Source organism: Capricornis sumatraensis, chromosome 14 (assembly GCF_032405125.1).
Source record: "Capricornis sumatraensis isolate serow.1 chromosome 14, serow.2, whole genome shotgun sequence".
Lineage (NCBI taxonomy): Eukaryota > Metazoa > Chordata > Mammalia > Artiodactyla > Bovidae > Capricornis > Capricornis sumatraensis.
The window spans coordinates 38493877-38514494 of record NC_091082.1 but is presented as its reverse complement, the minus strand read 5'-3'; the positions used below and the strand labels follow the sequence as shown (position 1 = coordinate 38514494).

General features: G+C 36.1%; 1 protein-coding gene across 2 annotated transcripts in view; it reads right to left on the bottom strand.

Moving 5' to 3' along the window:
* SMYD3 (SET and MYND domain containing 3) overlaps positions 1–20618 on the bottom strand; it is a 732202-nt gene that overhangs the window by 531877 nt on the left and 179707 nt on the right. For both annotated transcript variants that reach the window (XM_068986141.1, XM_068986142.1), the window contains exons 4-5: positions 19404–19461; positions 17532–17668 (exon numbers count right to left, since the gene is read on the bottom strand). In XM_068986141.1, the coding sequence (XP_068842242.1) occupies positions 17532–17668; positions 19404–19461 (195 nt within the window). The remainder of the gene's footprint in view (positions 1–17531; positions 17669–19403; positions 19462–20618) is intronic.

The window sequence follows — 20618 nt, the reverse complement described above, 5'->3', positions numbered from 1 at the left end:
ATATTCTAGTAAACATATTAAATTATGACATGAGTAGAAAAGCCGAAGTATAAAATATATGCAGATAAAAACATCAGAAGAGGCACTTGTATTATTATACGACTCCAGTCAAGCATCTGGAGAAGGAAATGGCAACCCACTCCAGTATCTTGCCTGGAGACTCCCAGGGATGGAGGAGCCTGGTGGGCTGCTCTCTATGGGGTCGCACAGAGTCAGACATGACTGAAGTGACTTAGCAGCAGCAGCAGCAGCAACAGTCAAGCGTCAGTTCAGTGATTGGCCAGTTTATCACAAAAGGGAATAGAACAGCCAAAACGTGCACTATGTCAAATACATCGGAAGTGAATTGAATGGCTGCATGAGGATAAATGGCAGTGTGACTACTACCCTTATTTCCTCTACTTACCAGGAAGGAAGTTTCAGGATGCTATTTTTTCTCTCATGCTCTGTGTCTACGGTAATCTGAACACCTGCTGAAGTTATTGGGTTTTGAAATTCCATTTAGGAGAGAGCAAGCTGAACTGTGTGAATGGGTATTTTGCATAGAAATGTTCCCAGGGACACTAATTAGGTTTTGGAAAAGAGGAAGTCAGTCACTTGCTAAATGGCCTCATGGCCAAAAGATAAATTTCACAGCACTCTTCCTATGAATTACAATTTAGCCAAGTAGATTCCAATCAGTTCTAGAAACAGAAGGGCAAATGGGCCCCCACAAACTTCAGTTCAGTAAAGCCCATTAAAGAAACAGTTGGTCCCTGCAAGAGGGGCTGGGGTGGGGGAGAGAAAGGCAAACTTAACCACAAATGTGCTCTGACTTAGGGAAAGCTAGACACATATGGAAATCCAGGTTTTAAAAATAGAGCAAGTTTACCAAAATAAATTTTCCTCCACAAAAAAATTCAGGACCTTCTTAATCTTCAAATTTTCCTACTTCACATAATCTGATATCTATGAAAGTTATTCATAAGCAATATTTTCAAAAAATATACAGTATACTATTTAATACCTATTTTATCATTTAATGCCTAACGCTTATCATTTTGTTATAAATACGACAATGACAATGTTAGTCACTCAGTCATGTCCGATTCTTTGCGGCCCCATGGACTGTAGCCTGCAAGACCCCTCTGCCATTGAATTCTTCAGGCAAGAATACGAGAGTGGATTGCCATTCCATTCTCCAGGTGATCTTCCTGAACCAGGGTTCAAACCCTGGTCTCCTGCATTGCAGGCAGATTCTTCACTGTCTGTGTCACCAAGAAAGCCCCTAGTAAACTGGTAATTTTTTAAGATCTGCTTTTTTAAAAATCATGAATCCTTTGATTCTTCACAGAGGACCAGAATGATAAGAGATTAAAAAAAACTATCAAAAAGGAGAAAATTACATGATTAGAATGGGAGGAAAGACTTCCCAGTGTCTGGATGTGAGATACTGCCAGTCATCTTGGGCAGCCGTTCAACCCTGATGGACTGGAACCTCTGATTATGCCCTTTTGTGATAAACTGCCCAACTCCTGACAACAGCTCCTGGCTGGAGGGATGAAAGGATAGACGTTACTGCTCTTAGATTTTTTTAATCTGCTTTTTTTGTACTTCTACTTTCTCATTCCTGTCATAATGGAACATGTCCAAGGAAGTTGAGAAAGGGGGGCATTTGAAGTGAATCTTGAAGAATGAAAAGGAATTTGCCAGGAAGAATAGAAAGAGCTGCACATACAAAGGCTGGAATTGGGAAAGGAATCTTTACTGTTAGGGAAATGACAAATGGCAAGAGTTTAAAGTACTTTGAATCCTATTCAACTAATGCTGATAACTATTAGTATATACGTGAATTATCACACTCTCTAAACCACTATATTATTTTGTAATTGAAAACATGAAGTTGTTTTCAAAAGAAACTTTTAAATACCAAGATCATCTAACACTCCTTGCCATGTAGAAAATACCCTCCCAATAAACTGAAAGAACTATAACTCTAACTATACAGCTTCTACAAAATTCAAAGGACTTTGCAAGCTTCTCTTTAGTGACTTTGAGGAGGTAAGAAGTGACAAAAAATATCTAAAGATCACTGGCATATGAGGAAAACATTTTCAGCATAGAAAAAAATTATGTTTAGCAAGTATCTGAAGAAAAGCTAGAAGCCTGCCTGACAACCATTAGCAAACACACATAGATATCTTCTAGGAATGGAATTCCAAAATCTGATTACATCCTTGCTGCTGCTGCTGCTGCTGCTAAGTTGCTTCAGTCGTATCCGACTCTGTGCGACCCCATAGATGGCAGCCCACCAGGCTCCTCCATCCCTGGGATTCTTCAAGCAAGAATACTAGAGTGGGTTGCCATTTCCTTCTCCAAAGCAGAAGCCCACTCAACTACTGCTGATGATTAGCATTCAAAGCTAAATTTCCTCTGTCAAATCAGAATGACTTACAGGTAGAAGCACATTACCTTAGGATCCGAAGGAACACAATGATTTCTACCTCCTTGCTTACATATCTACACACACACACACACACACACACACACACACACACACACACACACACACACCAGCAGCCATAACCAGGCTTTGCTGATTAGTCACACTGACTTTGATAACCTCTCCTTGTGTGTTCTCATATTTACTGGCAGCTTTACAAATGGGCTCAAAATAGCTTAGCCTGTCAAAAATAATTCCCTATCCAGAGGACATACTTGCCCTGCCTACATTCATTTGCTACTGTCATAGCAGCAATGCTTCAGATACCACCAGGCTTTGGAAGTGTGAAGAAACACATTGACGATGCAATAATGTGAAAAAGGAAAAGCAAGATATCAGTGACAATGCAACAATGTAAAGGAGAGAAAGAATGCATTGATTAAACCCTTGCAACTTACTAGTTACTATGCAAGGTGCTAAGAAAATGGTTACACCCCTCAAGTTAGTCTATCCAAGCAGTCACCCAGTTCCAGGAAAGGAGCAAGGAATGAGGCCTGCAGAGCCTTCAAATGCCGTATTTTAAAACCTTGATTTTATATAACAGGCAGTAGGAAATCAACATTTTAAAGCAGGAGAATACAAATGATTAGATTAATTATATATATATATATATATATATAAGTGAAGTGAAATGAAGTGAAAGTTGCTCAGTCGTGTCTGACTCTTTGCGACCAGAGTGGGTAGCCTTTCCCTTCTCCAGGGGATCTTACCAACCCAGGGATTGAACCCAGGTCTCCTGCATTGCAGGCAGATTCTTTACCAGCTGAACCACAAGGAAAGCCCATTTATCTCTAAAGGCAATATCAAAAATGGGTTGAGATCCAGGAAAGGAGAAGCAAAAAAGATTAGATAGGCCACATAGGCAGGATAAAAAGAACCTTAACTAGGCCAGAGGCAAAAAATACAAAAAGAGAGAAAAGAAAAAAAAAAAAAAAAACAGAATTAAGAGATATTTCAAAAGCAGCATAAGCAGGGCATATAGAAGGCAAGAGAGAGGGAAAATTCATTGAGAGACATCTCTGATACTCCTGATGTGGCTGACTCAGGAGACTGCCACGCCAAGAGGAAAGACAGAAAAGGTAGATAAAAAGCCCATCCCATTGAGGAGAAGGAGAAGACAACACTTTTAAGTATTGTTCATGATGAATCTGAAGTTAAAACAGATTATGCAAGTGAAGGTTTTTATTAAGTAGAAAATATGAGACTGAAGATCAGAGGAAATAGTAAGGCTCAGCAAGTTAGGCCATGACAGCGGAATGCTTGTCATTCAACAGGTATAAAGAGAATTAACAAATTATGATTTTTTTTAAACAAAATGGTAAGAGGTGTAGAAGGTAAAACAGGGGCAGGTCACGCCACAAAAGGCAATTCAAAGATTTCTAAAATTTGGACACTATCACACCATAAGATCTGCATTCCTGAGGTTTAAGTGGGTACTGTTCTATGGACTCTTGGACAAACAAAACAAGAAAATCCACACAATCACCTATTATTATAAAAACTCCCGAGGCACCAAAACAACATAGCCTACCAATTTCTCTCTAAACCTGAAACACCAAGAGCCCATGAAAGGCTGTGAAGGATGCAACAGGCCCCAGGACACCACCCAGCAAGTAACACGGGCCTCTTCAGACACTGAGTTGGTCCGGTTAATTCAATAAAATACTGCCAGCCATGAGGAGCAGGAGGGGAAGAAAGAAAATGCTGTAAAAGGCATTTTTAATCCTGTTCATAATTCATCAGATCCTAATAAAAGAGCTCTGCATAAACAGAGCCTTGGTAATCTTTTCCTATAGCATCAAAACTAAAACCAAATGTTAATTAAAATTAAAACAGCACCCACAATTGTCAAATCTGGTTATAGGCAGTTCCAATGCTTTTATTTGACAAGTATTTCTTCAAAACATAGTGTTTCTAAATTATTGGCCTATGTCACTCATGTCATAAACTTTAAAGGCATAACAGAAAAATAGGTGTCAAAGAAGCCAAAGATGATTTTACCCTTTACTGTATATATTCTATTGTATTATAAAATGTTTTAATCCATAAATGTAAGTATTTACAGAATTACAAGAAAAAACACATCCAATAATGGCTTGAAAACAAGACAGACAAAGTGGAAGGCTCTTGAATGATTACTATTGTAATATTCAGTACTTGAAGGTTGTAGAATCTAGATTTCAAAAAGTATCTTAACTCTATGAAAATTTCATTTCAATTACCTTTATCTTCACCTACAGTTGTGGCAGCATCAGCTAAGAAATATTTGATAGGAAAAACCCACCCTCCCCTGACCCCTCATGCTATCACTTATTTAGATTTGAATATATGAAGGAGAGGTGTAAGACATGAGGCACCACCTCTATGAAAACAGAAGGAATCCCAATTAAATAATTTAAATATTTAATTTAAATAATACTATAGCAGTGCTTTAGTATTAGTGATAGAAATCTTATCAGATACATACTCCCATTTCTTTCACTCTGGTTTTTCTCCTAAGGCTTAGAGTAGTTCATAATTAGACCTTTAATATAGAACATAACACAGAATGCAGTATGGTGGGATGAGGAAAATCTAAAATCATGATACTCAAGTTAAATCTCTGGCACCTTTATTTAAAAACAATGTGACCTTAAGCATTCCATCATCTGCAAAAGGAATAATAACAGCTCAGAAGGTTGTTATAAGCAATGAATGTGACTGTATTTGTTAAAGTACTTTGTAGAGTTAAAAATTAAAATAAAAAATAAAATTGGATGACTCTAGCACTAGGCCACTTGTGATAAATCTTTCAATTGTCCTGAAATGTAAGACAAAGACCTCTGCCTAATACGCACTGGTTTCCCAGTAAGTATGGGATCAAAAAAAATGAGCAATACAAGACAAATCCACAAACTGTCAAGTATCTAATACAACAGTTCTGTTCATAACAGTTATCTGGACGGAATACATCCAGATGGTTTGGAAAGTCACCATCATTTAAACATAGCCAGACAGAAACAGAAGATATTAAGAAGAGGTGGCAAGAATACATGGAAGAACTGTACAAAAATGATCTTCATGACCCAGATAATCATGATGATGTGATCACTAATCTAGAGCCAGACATCTTGGAATGTGAAGTCAAGTGGGCCTTAGAAAGCATCACTACGAACAAAGCTAGTGGACGTGATGGAATTCCAGTTGAGCTGTTTCAAATCCTGAAAAATGATGCTCTGAAAGTGCTACACTCAATAAGCCAGCAAATTTGGAAAACTCAGCAGTGACCACAGGACTGGAAAAGGTCAGTTTTCATTCCAATTCCAAAGAAAGGCAATGCCAAAGAATGCTCAAACTACCGCACAATGGCACTAATCTCACATGCTAGTAAAATAATGCTCAAAATTCTCCAAGCCAAGCTTCAGCAGTACGTGAACTGTGAACTCCCTGATGTTCAAGCTGGTTTTAGAAAAGGCAGAGGAACCAGAGATCAAATTGCCAACATCCGCTGGATCATGGAAAAAGCAAGAGAGTTCCAGAAAAACATCTATTTTTGTTTTATTGACTATGCCAAAGCCTTTGACTGTGTGGATCACAATAAACTGTGGAAAATTCTAAAAGAGATGGGTATACCAGACCACCTAACCTGCCTCTTGAGAAATCTGTATGCAGGTCAGGAAGTAACAGTTAGAACTGGACATGGAAAAACAGACTGGTTTCAAATAGGAAAAGGAGTATGTCAAGGCTGTATATTGTCACCCGGCTTATTTAACTTATATGCAGAGTACATCATGAGAAATGCTGGACTGAAAGAAACACAAGCCGAAATCAAGATTGCTGGGAGAAATATCAATAACCTCAGATATGCAGATGACACCACTCTTAGGGCAGAAAGTGGAGAGGAGCTAAAAAGCCTCTTGATGAAAGTGAAAGAGGAGAGTGAAAAAGTTGGCTTAAAGCTCAACATTCAGAAAACGAAGATCATGGCATCTGGTCCCATCACTTCATGGCAAATAGATGGGGAAACAGTGGAAACAGTGTCAGACTTTATTTTCTTGGGCTCCAAAGTCACTGCAGATGGTGACTGCAGCCATGAAATTAAAAGATGCTTACTCCTTGGAAGAAAAGTTATGACCAACCTAGATAGTATATTCAAAAGCAGAGACATTACTTTGACGACTAAGGTCCATCTAGTCAAGGCTATGGTTTTTCCTGTGGTCATGTATGGATGTGAGAGTTGGACTGTGAAGAAGGCTGAGTGCCGAAGAATTGATGCTTTTGAACTGTGGTGTTGGAGAAGACTCTTGGGAGTCCCTTGGACTGCAAGGAGATCCAACCAGTCCATTCGGAAGGAGATCAACCCTGGGATTTCTTTGGAAGGAATGATGCTGAAGCTGAAACTCCAGTACTTTGGCCACCTCATGCGAAGAGTTGACTCATTGGAAAAGACTCTGATGCTGGGAGGGATTGGGGGCAGGAGGAGAAGGGGACAGTTGAGGATGAGATGGCTGGATGGCATCACTGAATTGATGGACTTGAGTCTGAGTGAACTCTGGGAGATGGTTGATGGACAGGGATACCTGGTGTGCTGCAATTCATGAGGTCGCAAAGAGTGGGACACGACTGAGCGACTGAACTGAACTGAGACAGAATCTCTGAGACTGAAACTCATCTTTATAGAAACAATCTAGTCTAGTTTCTAATGCTGACAAGAGTAATCCTACAGTGTAACTTATTCTTAATTTCCTGGCTTTATACTGATAACTTTCAATATAAGGAATAGAGAAGTGTGGACCCAGGGAAATGGGAAGATGTCAGTGAAAGAGTATATATCCAGCTATAAGATGAACAAATTCTGAGAATCAATTGGACAGCACGGTGATTATAGCTGATAATACTGTTTTATATTTAAAAATTGCTACATGAGTAGATCTTAACTGTTCTCACCACACACACAAAAAGGTAATTATGTGACGTAATGGAGATGTTAGCTAACCGTACAGTCAGAATCATTCTGTAATATGTAAGTATATCAAAGCAACACACTGTACATATTAAACTTACACAGTGCTATATGTCAATTACATCTCAATAAAGCTAGAAAAAATATATAAGGAATAGATACTGATGAAGATTTGTTTGTGACATTAAGTTGTTTGCTCCATCACAGTTTTACTTCAACTTAGAAACTAATTCTTGAACACTCAGGCATTAGATAGGAGAAGAAGCATTTGACTGAGCTCTAAAGACTTAAATTTTAGCATCCATCCTGTCACAGGATGATTTTTTTTTACCAACCTTCTCTTAACTGTGACTGATACATCATGGAAAGAGGTAGAGGAGAGGAAGCGGGGAGGCTAGGGAACTGGCTAGTTTCTGTGATCTTTTCAGGCCTAAAATTGTATGGTTCTCCGATGCTTAAGGAAGGAACTGGGTAACATGACCCCTATTCTCACAAAGTTTACAATCTAGCTGGGAATTTAGGAAATGAAGACATACAGCTAATAAAGAGAGAGAAAATTAACAGTTGTCAAATGATCAGTATAGAAAATACCAGTGGCTACTGATTTTACAGCATGGAAGGATCGATCCTAGTCATGTGGATTTCATCAACGATTTGAGCTGAAATGTTTAAGAATAAGCAGGACCTGGGTAGAGAGGATGGGGAAAGGTATATATTGCATTCTTCCATGATGCACCATGAAGATGACAAACACAGAGTATCTTACAAATCATCAAGCTTTACCTTATTCACGGGGCTTCCCTGGCGGCTCAGTTGGTAAAGAATCTGCCTGCAGTGTGGGAGACCCGAGTTCAATCACTAGGTTGGGAAGAGCCCTGGAGAAGGAAATGGCCACCCACTCCAGTATTCTTGCCTGGACAATTCCATGGACAGAGACGCCTGGCAGGCTACAGTCCATGGGGTCGCAAAGAGTTGGACACAGCTGAGTGACTAACACTTTCACTTTATCTTATTCATGGGGATAACTCATCCTGACATGTGCTTCTAACCTGGAATGACACACTTGCAGGACAGGAAGCTCAAAGCTATGCCAAGGCAGCCTGATACATCCTTGGACCACTCTAATGACAAAGCTCTTCTAGGTACTGAGCCATAGACAGCTTGCCCAATATGACAGGGCTTTCTGTTCTTCCTTCCTCATACTGTACAAAGAACAGCTATCTACATATGTATGTTTAATATGTAACACTAGGTACTGAAGAAAAATTTAATGAAAATTGATCCTTTCAGATAGTAATTGGGCTATTTTCTCTCCTGATCAGGCCACATTTTTTCATCTGACTTACAGAAGCCATCCCCACACTTACCTGCTTACCTTTATAACATAACACCTTATTTTCTACATCATGTAGCAATGTCTAGTTACTGCCTTCAAAACTATCACTCTGTTTCTCCCTGATATAAAATTTAACAGAAGTTTATCATATCATAATTTTTCACTACTATTAGTGTTATATCCCTAAAACTTTTTTTCCTCCCATAAGAAGTCCATCTCATTCATAACACAAATAGTCAAAGCACAATAAAATCTGAAGGTAATATCCACAATCTAAGAAAAAGATCTGAAGATGCAAACAAAAATTTTCTAAACGTGAGTTATACATCCAAAATAATTCTACTAGAAAACTGTGTTGTTACATCTCTTTTCAAGGCAAAATAACAAACTATACCATCTGCAGTTAAAAAAAAAAAAAAACTAATAATGATAGTTTATGATAAATAAGATGTTAATAAAGTATATATTTTTTTCTATTTAAGAGTTTTTTTTCTTCCTAATCCTTAGTGATATACTACATCTTTTCTACTATATTACTGAATTAAAACATCTTAAATTTATTGAATCAAATGTTTTGGGGATAAAAGATAATAAATTCAAGAGATAATTACTGTATACACATTGTGCTTACAAATGTCACTGGGAATGAAAAACTGTAGAACCAATGGTATGTTAAAAAGTAACAGTAACTGTTAAAAGTAATTTAAATAAAATGTTTCCTATCTTTTTTTTAATTAGAGAAGTTTCGACAGCATGTGCTATCTCCTATTGTGCACACACACACAAAAAAATCTTTTGGCTACAAAAAATAATTTAAGGATTGGCAAGCAATGGCCCATGGACCAAGTCTGATCCACCACCTGTTTCTGCATAGACTGCAAGACAAGAATGTTTTCTTTCATTTGTAAAAGGTTGGGAAAAAATAAAAAGAATAATATTTGAGTACAAGTGAAGTTATATGAAAATCAACACTCTATTTATGTAAACAAAGTTTTATTGGAAGACATCCATGCCAGTTCACTTATATTTTATCCATGGATGCTTTCAACTATAATGGAAGAGTTAAGGAGTTGCCATGGAGACCATGAGTAGCCCTCTCATCGTGCATTACAAATTGGCAGTAATAATTCACTTTTGCTTCTTGGCCTACAAAGTCTAAAATATTTACTATGTGGATTTTTGCAGAAAAAATTTGATGAACTCTGGAATAATTAATGTAATGATTTATAATTTCCTGAAGAATTTGTGAATATGGCAGCTTCTGTGATTCTGAGCTATCAACTGAACTTCTTGACTTTTACCATAATATAGATTCTTTTTTTATCTAGTCTTATATATTTACAGTAATAATTTAAAAATATATTTAACTAAGGATTATCCATAAAACAGAAAATGTACAGTTTTTATACATTCTTTGACCCAGTCAATAATTAAATGCCTACTGTGTACCATGAAGATTCCCAGGGATTCAAAATAAATAAATTGCTAGCTCTAAGAAGTCACACTGTAGTAGGGAGACACAGTACTCTAATAGAAGTTTTTGTCACTAGAGGGAAAGGCAAAGCAATGAAAGTAAAGTCTGCCATTCTGTAATGACAGATTATCATTTTTAAAATATTACCTCTATCTGAATTATTGGCAAGTTATACACTCCAATAGATAAGGCAACAAGGCTTAGCAAACACTTTTATCCATCAGTAGTTTTAATCAAAGTATTGGCCTCATATATGTAATTAACCTTGAGCAATGCAGGTATACATAAAAATGTTGATTAAGAATTTAATAATTATCCTTCTGAACTTCAGAAGTTAGCTGGCATCTGGTCCTTAACTATGATAAACAGACATCCATTCATCACAGGTTATTTATACATGAAGAGAAATAGTAACTGAATGGTTAATAATGAAGAATAGAATAGATAAATATCACTAAAAATACATGACTTGTTTTGTTTTGAAATCCCAAGTGTCCTACAAATGTCACTTTGCTTGGAAGAACATTTTTGAGAATAATCATCTCTTGAATCTACTCAGAGAGTCAATCTATTGTATAAAAAAACATAAATCATAAATGCATCAGCTCCTCATAATTAGAATGCCAACATCTACATGCAGTTAAGTATGTTGGCTGTTTGCCCATTTTACTTAAAACCTGAATAAAAGTCAAATCCCCAAAATTAAGTCTTCTAACAGCTGTTCTGAGCAAGACAAGAGAGATGTGTTATCTAGCAGCTACCTCCAAATGTTGAGATACATGCACCCTGGTGATTAGAGGTTAGCAATCCTGGTGTGTCTGCTCGCTTTCAGTATTAAATATTTAATGGCATATTTTTCCTTAATGGAATCCAGGCACATCTGATCAGTCACTGGGATCATTTAGTAATGCAGTCAAAGTTATCATACTGCCATTTCATATAAACTTTGTAATTAGATAATCCATCATGTTACTAATTCAAAAGATTGCTTTCTTTACTACTTTAGAGCATGCTACAGTAGTGAAATCCAACTGAGCTGATCAACGTAAAGGTTCTAAAATCGGGTCCTGCATGAACTTGAAACCTTCAAGCGGCAAAGGCACACACACACTGCTGACCTTTCAAACAACAGAGGCCTATTTGTCCCACAAATTAACCTAACGGCAACACTGAAGTAAGAAGGCACCCTACATCCAGAATGAGAGGGCTAACTAGATAAAAATTTAAGATTAAAAACTGAATATATCAGAAACAAATCTGTTCTTCCTTTTTACTGAAGTACACCATTCTTCAGCAAATAGATCCAAAAAGGGATTATTTAGTTATTTTTTCCACCATGCTGACTTATATACTTTGCTAAAAGTATGAGGTTATGGCAGAATACCAGGGACTATTTATTAACACTCAAATGGCATATACCAAATGCAAGCATAGGATCTTTAATATATTACCATGTGTGTCTTATTTCTAACACATCTCGATTAAAAATATTAAATCACTATTTATTTTTATCCTATGAATTAGCAAGATTCTTGTTCTAACCCATTCTTCACTGCATCTCCAATAAAAAGTAAATCTCTCCCTGTAAAAAGAATTTACTCAGCATGAAACTGAATGTAAACTTTAAGTATCATAATACAAAAAAAAAACCTTCTAAAATTCTCACTTTCAGATCTATGCAATCACAGTATACATTGTAAAACCAGTTGCCACTAATAGCATGAGTCTGGAAGGCAAGATCAGGAGGTCACAGATGTACCCTTAAGAATAAAAAGAACGTTCTATGAGGAAAACTATTATTTTGTTTAAAAGAAAAAAAAATCTTCTCAAACAGATGTGGAATTGCTAATCAAAAAATTCTGCTGCAGTTATATATTATCGAGTTAAAAAGTACTTTGTAGAGCTCTGGCAGCAATAACAATGACATATGTTTTGTGGTCAGAAAGGTCACTTTTATTCTTGTTGCTTCCAATTTAATATCTGGCTTTGAAACATTTTGCACAACTAGTCCATTTTCTATTTTACTGTTCAGAGCTTATCATATTCTCATCAGTCTACCAAACACATTTTTAGAAAAGGAAGTTCTAAGTCCAGGAAAAAAATAAGTATGTATTTTTAAAACTCTGTACAATAATTTCTAAAAAATATACTCTATGCATTGGAAATAAGCTCAAAACTAAGTCTACTGACACTAAATTTAGAAAGACCATTACCAATAATTACCAGTGTACGTTTGAGGGGATAGAATAGAGGAAATGCCATACATGTCATTTCAGTAAACTATGCCAAGACAACTAACAAAACTCTTATAATTTAATTTCATCCTTTTAAGATTCACGTGTAAGAAACATTTCAATCATCATAGAAAGCCTGCTTTTATATTTCCTCCATGAAATCCCAAGGAACTACTCTGAAATCATGAAGTTGTGATCAATGTAGGACACAGCAAATGATTTTTGATCATGATAGCTACAGGCTGAAACGAAGCCAGTTACTAGTCGAAAGGTACTATTCTCTGTTTGCAAAATTTTTTTCTCAATAACAGAGGTAATTCTGAGTATGGGACACCAGTACCGGACACAACTGTATGCAAGTATCTGTGACTCTGATTTACAGACAGCTGCAGATTACACTCCTGTTTTACACTGGAACACAAATAAAGATGGAAAATGGGGCAGTATTGGCAGAAATTAATAACATGCGTCAGACACCCTAAGTACTTTATAGTTAATCCTCACTTTAATCTATAATTATTATTATTTTCTGCGTTTTCTGTTTGTGTGCTCAGTTACTGAGCCATGTCTGACTCTTTGTGATCCCATGGGCTGTAGCCCACCAGGCTCCTCTGTCCATGGGATTTTCCAGGCAAGAATACTGGAGTGGGTTGCCATTTCCTCCTCCAGAGGATCTTGCCAACCCGGGGACTGAACCCATATCTCTTGTGTCTCCTGCATAGGCAGACAGATTCTTAACCACTAAGTCACCAGTGTTATGATTATCATTCCCATTTACAGATAAGGAAATCGAGGTTGAGAGAATTTCACTTACTTGTCTGAAAAAATGACTTAACCATCACACTACTACTCAGCCTCCCATTTAAACTTGTCCTCTAACTGTCATTTTCTCACCTTTTAAAAGCTTATATTCATGACTATGCATACATACTATCTGCATATTTGTAGCAAATGTTTAGAGCTCAATCAATAGATTGAACCATAGGAGTTGTCTTGCCAGTATAACTCCATTTTGAAATAGAACCAGAAGTTCTACTTCAAAATAGAAGTGGGGGGAAAAAAAAGCTGGGGAGTGGGAAGGAGGAAGGGCCTGTAGAAATGAAAACATACATTTTCCCTTCTCTAAACAATCTGAAAAAGAGCCAGTAGAGATGAGTCTGGTCTCTATTTTTGATGAAGATACAGATAATCACACGCCATCACTATTCTCACAAATATCCGCAGTATATCTCCTATCCTTTGGCCACCTTCAATACCATCAGTGGTAAACCACCACTTTACTCACACCTGATGCTTTAATTTCCTTTCAGCCCCACTCTCAAGTAAGATACAATCTAAAATTTTTTTTAAAAATCGTTAAGCAAATAAAGCTACAGGCAAACCACTCCCACCTTTCCATCCAACCAGATCATCACTCTGCAGCCACCCTATTTAGAAGTTCTGGAGGCACTACCACCCTCTCTAATTTCTATTACTACGGAAAATAAGCTGCATTTTAAGCATCAAAGCTTTCATTCAACTCCAAATGTAATCACTAACTGAAAATGCGTACAACTGAAACATGTATTCCACTGGTAACAACTGCCTTTTCAAATATCCTTTACAGGAAGCCAATGAATTTTTCTTAGCACAGGGGGTTAGAGGAGCTGTACCCCCTTGCTCCCCACAGGTATTTCTAGACCATTTTCTCTAATTGTTTCCAAACACCATCTTCTCTTCTGAAATGCATGCCATTAATTTCTGCTTCCTATGTGAAGTTCTCCTTGATTTCTTACCCTAGAAAAATTTCTCCTTCCCACTTAATTTTTACAACCAGGCAACAAATTCCTAAGTGGACAGGATATTTTATACAGCAAACTCCTAGCCTCTGAATTCCAATTTGTCAATTGCTCTGTGTGGGGGTGGGGGGAGTGGGGGGCTGATACTGCTAATAAGGAAGTGGTGAAAACCAGGGATACTTGGAAACATAACTGGAAAAAGACTACACTATAACGTCTTCAGAATAATGAAGTGGGGCAGGGGGGTGGGGAGGGGGCCGGGGATAAACTTTCTAAGTAAAACCAAATCTTGAGCAGCAGAAGCACAAGAGGCACTAAGAATCTAGCCCCCAAACAAATATACACTATTTTTCAACAGAAAACCCCAGAGTGTTCAAAATATTAACTGCCAACTTTTGAGTAATTAATCATGGACTGCTACTAGAAAAAGCTATCTGCTCAGCAGAGAAGAAACGTGTTCCTAGGATTAAGAACCTTCTCATCCTCCACCAACGCCTTTCATTTCCAGGTAGTGCAAGTTTGATAAATATGTGCATATCCCCAAGAAAGACTTTTGACTTGCTGAGGTTCTTTGCCTTGGAACGTAATTTTCAGAGTTAGATTAGCCACATATTTCTATTACCCTGGCCCAAGAGTGCTTTGTACATAGTTCACCACCAAACAAAAACAAAATAAAGCTTGCATAATTTGATCAATAAATTCACTAACAAACACCTCTCTCAGGAAGCCAAGAGGCCTGATAACAAAAGAGTAATTGTAAGGAATGTTTGGAAATCCAAGTAAAGGAGACAAACACCTGTGTGAAATCTATCAGATACATTAATAAAACAAGTTTGAAAACTACTGATGCCAACTGATAAAAACATGAGGCTTTATCAGAATTGTCTCTCTACTTTTGTGAGTGTTTGGAAAAGCCCATAATCAAAAACTCAAAAAAAATTAAGATAGAAACCAACTTGAAAAAGCTCTCAGAATTCCTTCTGTCTTAAATGACAATGAGATGAACCGAAACATAAGCTTAGCGTGTCTAATACCTTCAGAGAACCTAAAAGAATATAAATGAGTGGGAGGAAAAGCAAAACATAAAGCAGGCTTTTCTTTACTGAGGCCACATAGAGTCAACTTTCTTTAAAGCATAAATTCAAAAGCTAGTTCCTTAGGCTGAGAAATGCAGGTCGGCATGCTGACAGACTGCACACAGGGAAGCAGCAACAGGATGCAAACCTCTCTGTACTGCCCACTTCTTCTCTTTGATTAATTCTTTATTCCAGCAAGACGGAGAGGGCAGTAGCTGGGGATAAAATTTCCTGACCAGCACTCTCCACCCACTTGCAATGCATTTGTCATGATCTACATCATCACACACACTTGCAAAGTTATAAACTTAGTGGTTCATCGCTAAGCTTTACAGGACACTGATGAACTTAATTTAATCCTAATCTTCTCTTTAAAAAAGAGTGAAGGACAGGAAGGAGGGATGGAGAGGAGGAGGGGAGAGGGAGAAGAGTTTTCTCTTTTAAGGACAAACTTATAAGCAGAAAAAATAACTACAATCTATAAAATATAAACAAAACTTTTACAAGGAAGTTCAGGAGCCATAAGTCAATGCTGCTTTCCTCTGATTATTAACATATATATATATATGTACATATATATAGGTTACTATATAGGTTAAAGTATAGATTTATATATATTAACCCAAACTTTAAGACAGAAATCACAGATTGAGTTCAGTTCCCTCATAAATTACAAAAATGAATATGTTTTACTTTTGCAGCAATAACAAATATAAATTTGAGGGGAGAAGGAAAGCATATTAGTAAAATTTTTCCTGGTTAATTGTAATGACAGAATTTCCCCCACTCCAAACAATACAGAGAAAAGTTCATTGTAAGATTTATAAGATGAAAATTATTTTAAAGAAACCAGAGAAATGAGATAGTAATTCACACTTTACATGGAACAATGGAAACCATTTTTAAATAGGTATTATGAACATTAATAACTCCAGCAATTAGCACTTGAACATTTTCCAACAATAGGGAACGCTAGGAATGAAGTTATAGTCATCATAGGTATACTTTTATCTTTCAGTAGGTGTTACTTTGTATAGTAGGTAACATCAAAAGAGCTTGTGTGTGGTGTATACATAGCACTACTATAGGTTGTAATTTTCAGAAGCATGTGAAATACATATATGTGAAACCTCTCAGATGTATCATAAGCAATACTTATATTCTGAAATCAATTTAAAATTATAGACAAACCAGAATGTAATGCTAAGATGACAGTATCAGAAAATCATAAGAACATACTCTAAAGAATCAAAATACATTTGGGAAAAACAAAAATAAATCTATAGCCATCATACTAACCACATTTAAATACTTAGAAAATAAGCAGATTATAATATATAACATATTTTAAATATATTCACAGGATAAATATGTCACTGGATGTGTGCTTATGAAGTGTAAAATTAACAAAAATCACCCTCAAATGTAAAATTTTGCTTATTATTAAAATATATCAATATTTTGAAAGATTGATAAAATATTTAAACAAATCAAAACACACAGTATGGCAAAGTAAGGAAAGCAAACATATGATAATAGTGCAGGACATATTGATTCCTTTATCCCTGTCCCAGGGTAGACATCAAGAATTAATCAGTACATTCTGTCTCTCTGAGCCTAAACAAACCCCAGAAACATTTACAAAACGTACACTCAGATAACCAGTGCCAAGAGATCATAATGAAATATTAACTTACACTTATTTATATTCCTAATCTAAGATTTGAGTGACTTGAAACATTTAAACAAATTTTTAGGCAATTTAGGAAATCCTTTTTAAATCAGAAATGATTGTATCTTCAGTCTATTTAGAATTCACTTAATCAAGAAATGGATTCCAATAATTTTTCCACTTCAAAAGAGTTTCCATTGCTGAAACCACCACCACAAAACTAAATGAACTCAATGGCAAACGTAAATCCATTAGTAAAAAATAATAGAACATGTTACTCTCTCTTGAGGAAAGAAAGCACACTCTTTTGAGGGTATGCTTTCCCAGCTAACAGTGAACACTCTTGGCTGTTAATTAGCATAGTGATAAAGCAGGAAAGGTAATACTCTTCATTATTAGCAATACATTCTCCCATTTTCATAAAGGCAGGGAAGTGATAAAAACATGAAGAGGCCTGGATTTTCATGGATCAACAACAAAATAAGGAGTAAAGGGTTGATTTATGGCATTAGCAAAGATCCCAAAGTTAACACTTACTTTTGCAAAGGCTTCAAAAATGTCAAAAGAAGGTGGCAGCTGAGAAGCATCCTGTATTTCTTCTCTCATGAAATGTTGAAATGTCAATGCAAGTTGCCTGAGGCCCTCTTTCTTATCTTCAGTCAGTTTGTTAATATCTTTTTTAAACAGAAAATAAATAGCACTATCATACAGTGAACTTTCAGTGGATAATTTTCAGGTATTCAGTGGTAGCTATTAAGCCAGATATTTCCTGCCCTAGATTTCATGGGAGATCAGATGTTTGGCAGAAAACAACAAAATTCTGTAAAGCAATTATCCTTAATTAAAAAATAAATTTTTTTAAATGCCTATCTTTTCATTTTTGACAGCTACAAATCATTATATACACTTAACAGTTAAATTCTGCCAAATGTCATCTACAAAATAAGATCAAACACCTAGCAAAACAAAATACACACACCCACATGAAAAAACAATAAAACCGAAATCAGTAATGATGTCTGTTAGCGGATTGTCTACATCCTTCCACACACGTGCTCAAACCACCATAAATGCTTATTTCATCAGTGAATTTAAGCAGACTTTTCCATGAAACAGTTTACAATCAGGACATGATCGATTACCATTATTATTTTAAAGGCAAAAAAAAAAAAGAAACCCAGAAAGCAAAAATTGACAAGTTTGGTTAAATTAAGCTCCAATTGATGACATGTGTCAAGGAGAAAGTATATCAAGAAGAAAACATGGATCAACCAAAGAAATCACATCTTCAAGCTCTTTAAAGAATGAATAAACAAGATATATAAGGTTTCCATTCAAACAGAAGGAGAAAGTTCCAAAGCCAGTATCACTCCTTGAAAAACTCAGTTTCATTTATACCACAAAAGGGTTGTGAAGGCTTAAGAGTGCACAATTCAATTAATAACATTTGAGAGCACTTCACTTAAGGCAGCATGGATGACACTGCTACTGAGCAGGGCTACTGTTCATAGCAAAACTCACTTTAAGAGATGTTAATTATCTTGCAGTAATGTAACAAGAAAAAATGACTAATTAGTTCTCTATTAAAACTTGAAAACATAGATCAAGACAAACTACACCATTACTCTGGTGCTCATGTCAGGTCTACATATTTTCTCTAAATTACTTGTGCAACAGAACAATTAAGCCAATGATTTCTTAAATAATAATTTATTATCATTGGCACTTAGGATTCCATAACCATAAATCTGGACTAGAGCCTCTTATTTGTCTCCATCCAGAAATATTAAACTGTATAGCACATTTACTCCACAAGCTCTTGCTATTTTTGAGCTGAAGTCATTTGCAACTTCAGTGAAGAGGATCTGTGCCAATACAAAAGAAAGATAAACCTTACATTCACTAAACACTCGGATGCAAAGCCTCTCAGTGTTCTCAGGGAGGTTGGCCACTGCCATGGTTCAGGAGCTGAACAACACTCAGTGCTGTCAGAGAGCCTAAGTCATCGGTACCTTCTATTTTCCATATTATCTAAAGGACCAGTGAACCTAAATGTTCCTTGGAGCCCCCCATTCATATTACTGTTCCCTGACATCAAAAAGAAGCCAAGAGTGGAAGAAGAGCACACAGAGGGGAAAACAGAAGTGAAATTATTTTGTCACCTTGATTAAGGGTTATACTCCCCTCACTGTCTAACTTAAGACTCCTCTACAGCATTTCACAAACCCCTCTATGGCCAAAGCTATCCTGGAATAAATTAAATAAGCTAATGTGTCGGTCTACATAAAAACTTGAAAAGGTTTGTTGCCTCACAAACAGAGACAGAAAAACAAAGGCAAAAATAAAGCAGCTCATCAGCTCAGCAAATAAATTATAGAACTTTTAAAATGCCGATAGACAATCACTTACTTGATTCCAGATCATAAAATGAGTAAAGTTTTTCCGATTCAGAGGGTGTTTCTTGCATCTGTGAAGAAAGAAGGAAAACACCAAAAACAATTTAAAGTGTTCCAATATATATATGAATATGTTTAGATATCTTTAGATATTTAAATGCAAGTCTGTTAAAAAGACAATTTTCTATATATTCCTTCTCTTCATCATGTTAAAATGTATTGCAACTTGACCCACCAGTTTAATTTCTAAACACAAAATTCTTTTACAAAAAGTTTCCATACTTTTATTTTTTCCCCAGTTCTACCACTGACTTGTGTCATTGCAAGGATTTTATTACTAATTATTACAGAAAAGCAAAGATAGATGAATAAAAATAAGAGTTTATTACAAAATATGCAACCTTGCGCATGTTACTTAACCTTGAGGCAAGAGGAGTCAATTTCCTTATGTGAAACACACATAAGAAGTAATGTATAACACTGAGTTGTTGTGGTATACAATATGTTTAACATATAAAGCAATTAGCACATGGCCTGGAAGTAGTAAGTGCTCAATAGAAGGGAGCAATCATTATAACTACTTTTTATTAGATTCTGACTCAGTAGGTTGGGGGTGGAGATTGAGAACTAGTACCTTGGGTGATTCTGAAATAACCTATTTCTGCTCTAACAGTGGTTCTCTATCTTTTCAATATTAATAAAGTTGACAAAGTTCAGACTCAAATATATTATTATACTTTTAATATCAAGTAATTAAAGGAATGCATAATAACAAAGTTGCTTTCAATTTACTAAAGCTTTGAAATAAATATGTGTATTATTGAGTTTAGTTCAATACAATATATACATTTGAAAACAGCAGTAAGTATATGTAACAGATGTTGTATAATCAGTCTAAAGACAATACCCATTTGGTATTCTAAATTCATCTTTTAGTACTGATGTAGCTGATACAAAACACTGCACTGGTTTTAGGTATATACTTTTACATTCCTAAAAACCCCTATAAAATTTTATTGCCAAAGAAGTTAATAAACAACAGGATAGAATAGAGCTGAAGCTTGCAATAAAGAGATACAGGCTAAAGCCTGGGCAAAACAAAAGCTGAAAGAGTGATTTCATAGAATCCACTAGCCACTTTGGCAAAGTAGGAAAAGGGATGGGAGAAACAATTTCAATGGATGCTAGCTTTTTTTAAAAAAAAAAAAAAAAAAGAGCACTCTTCCTT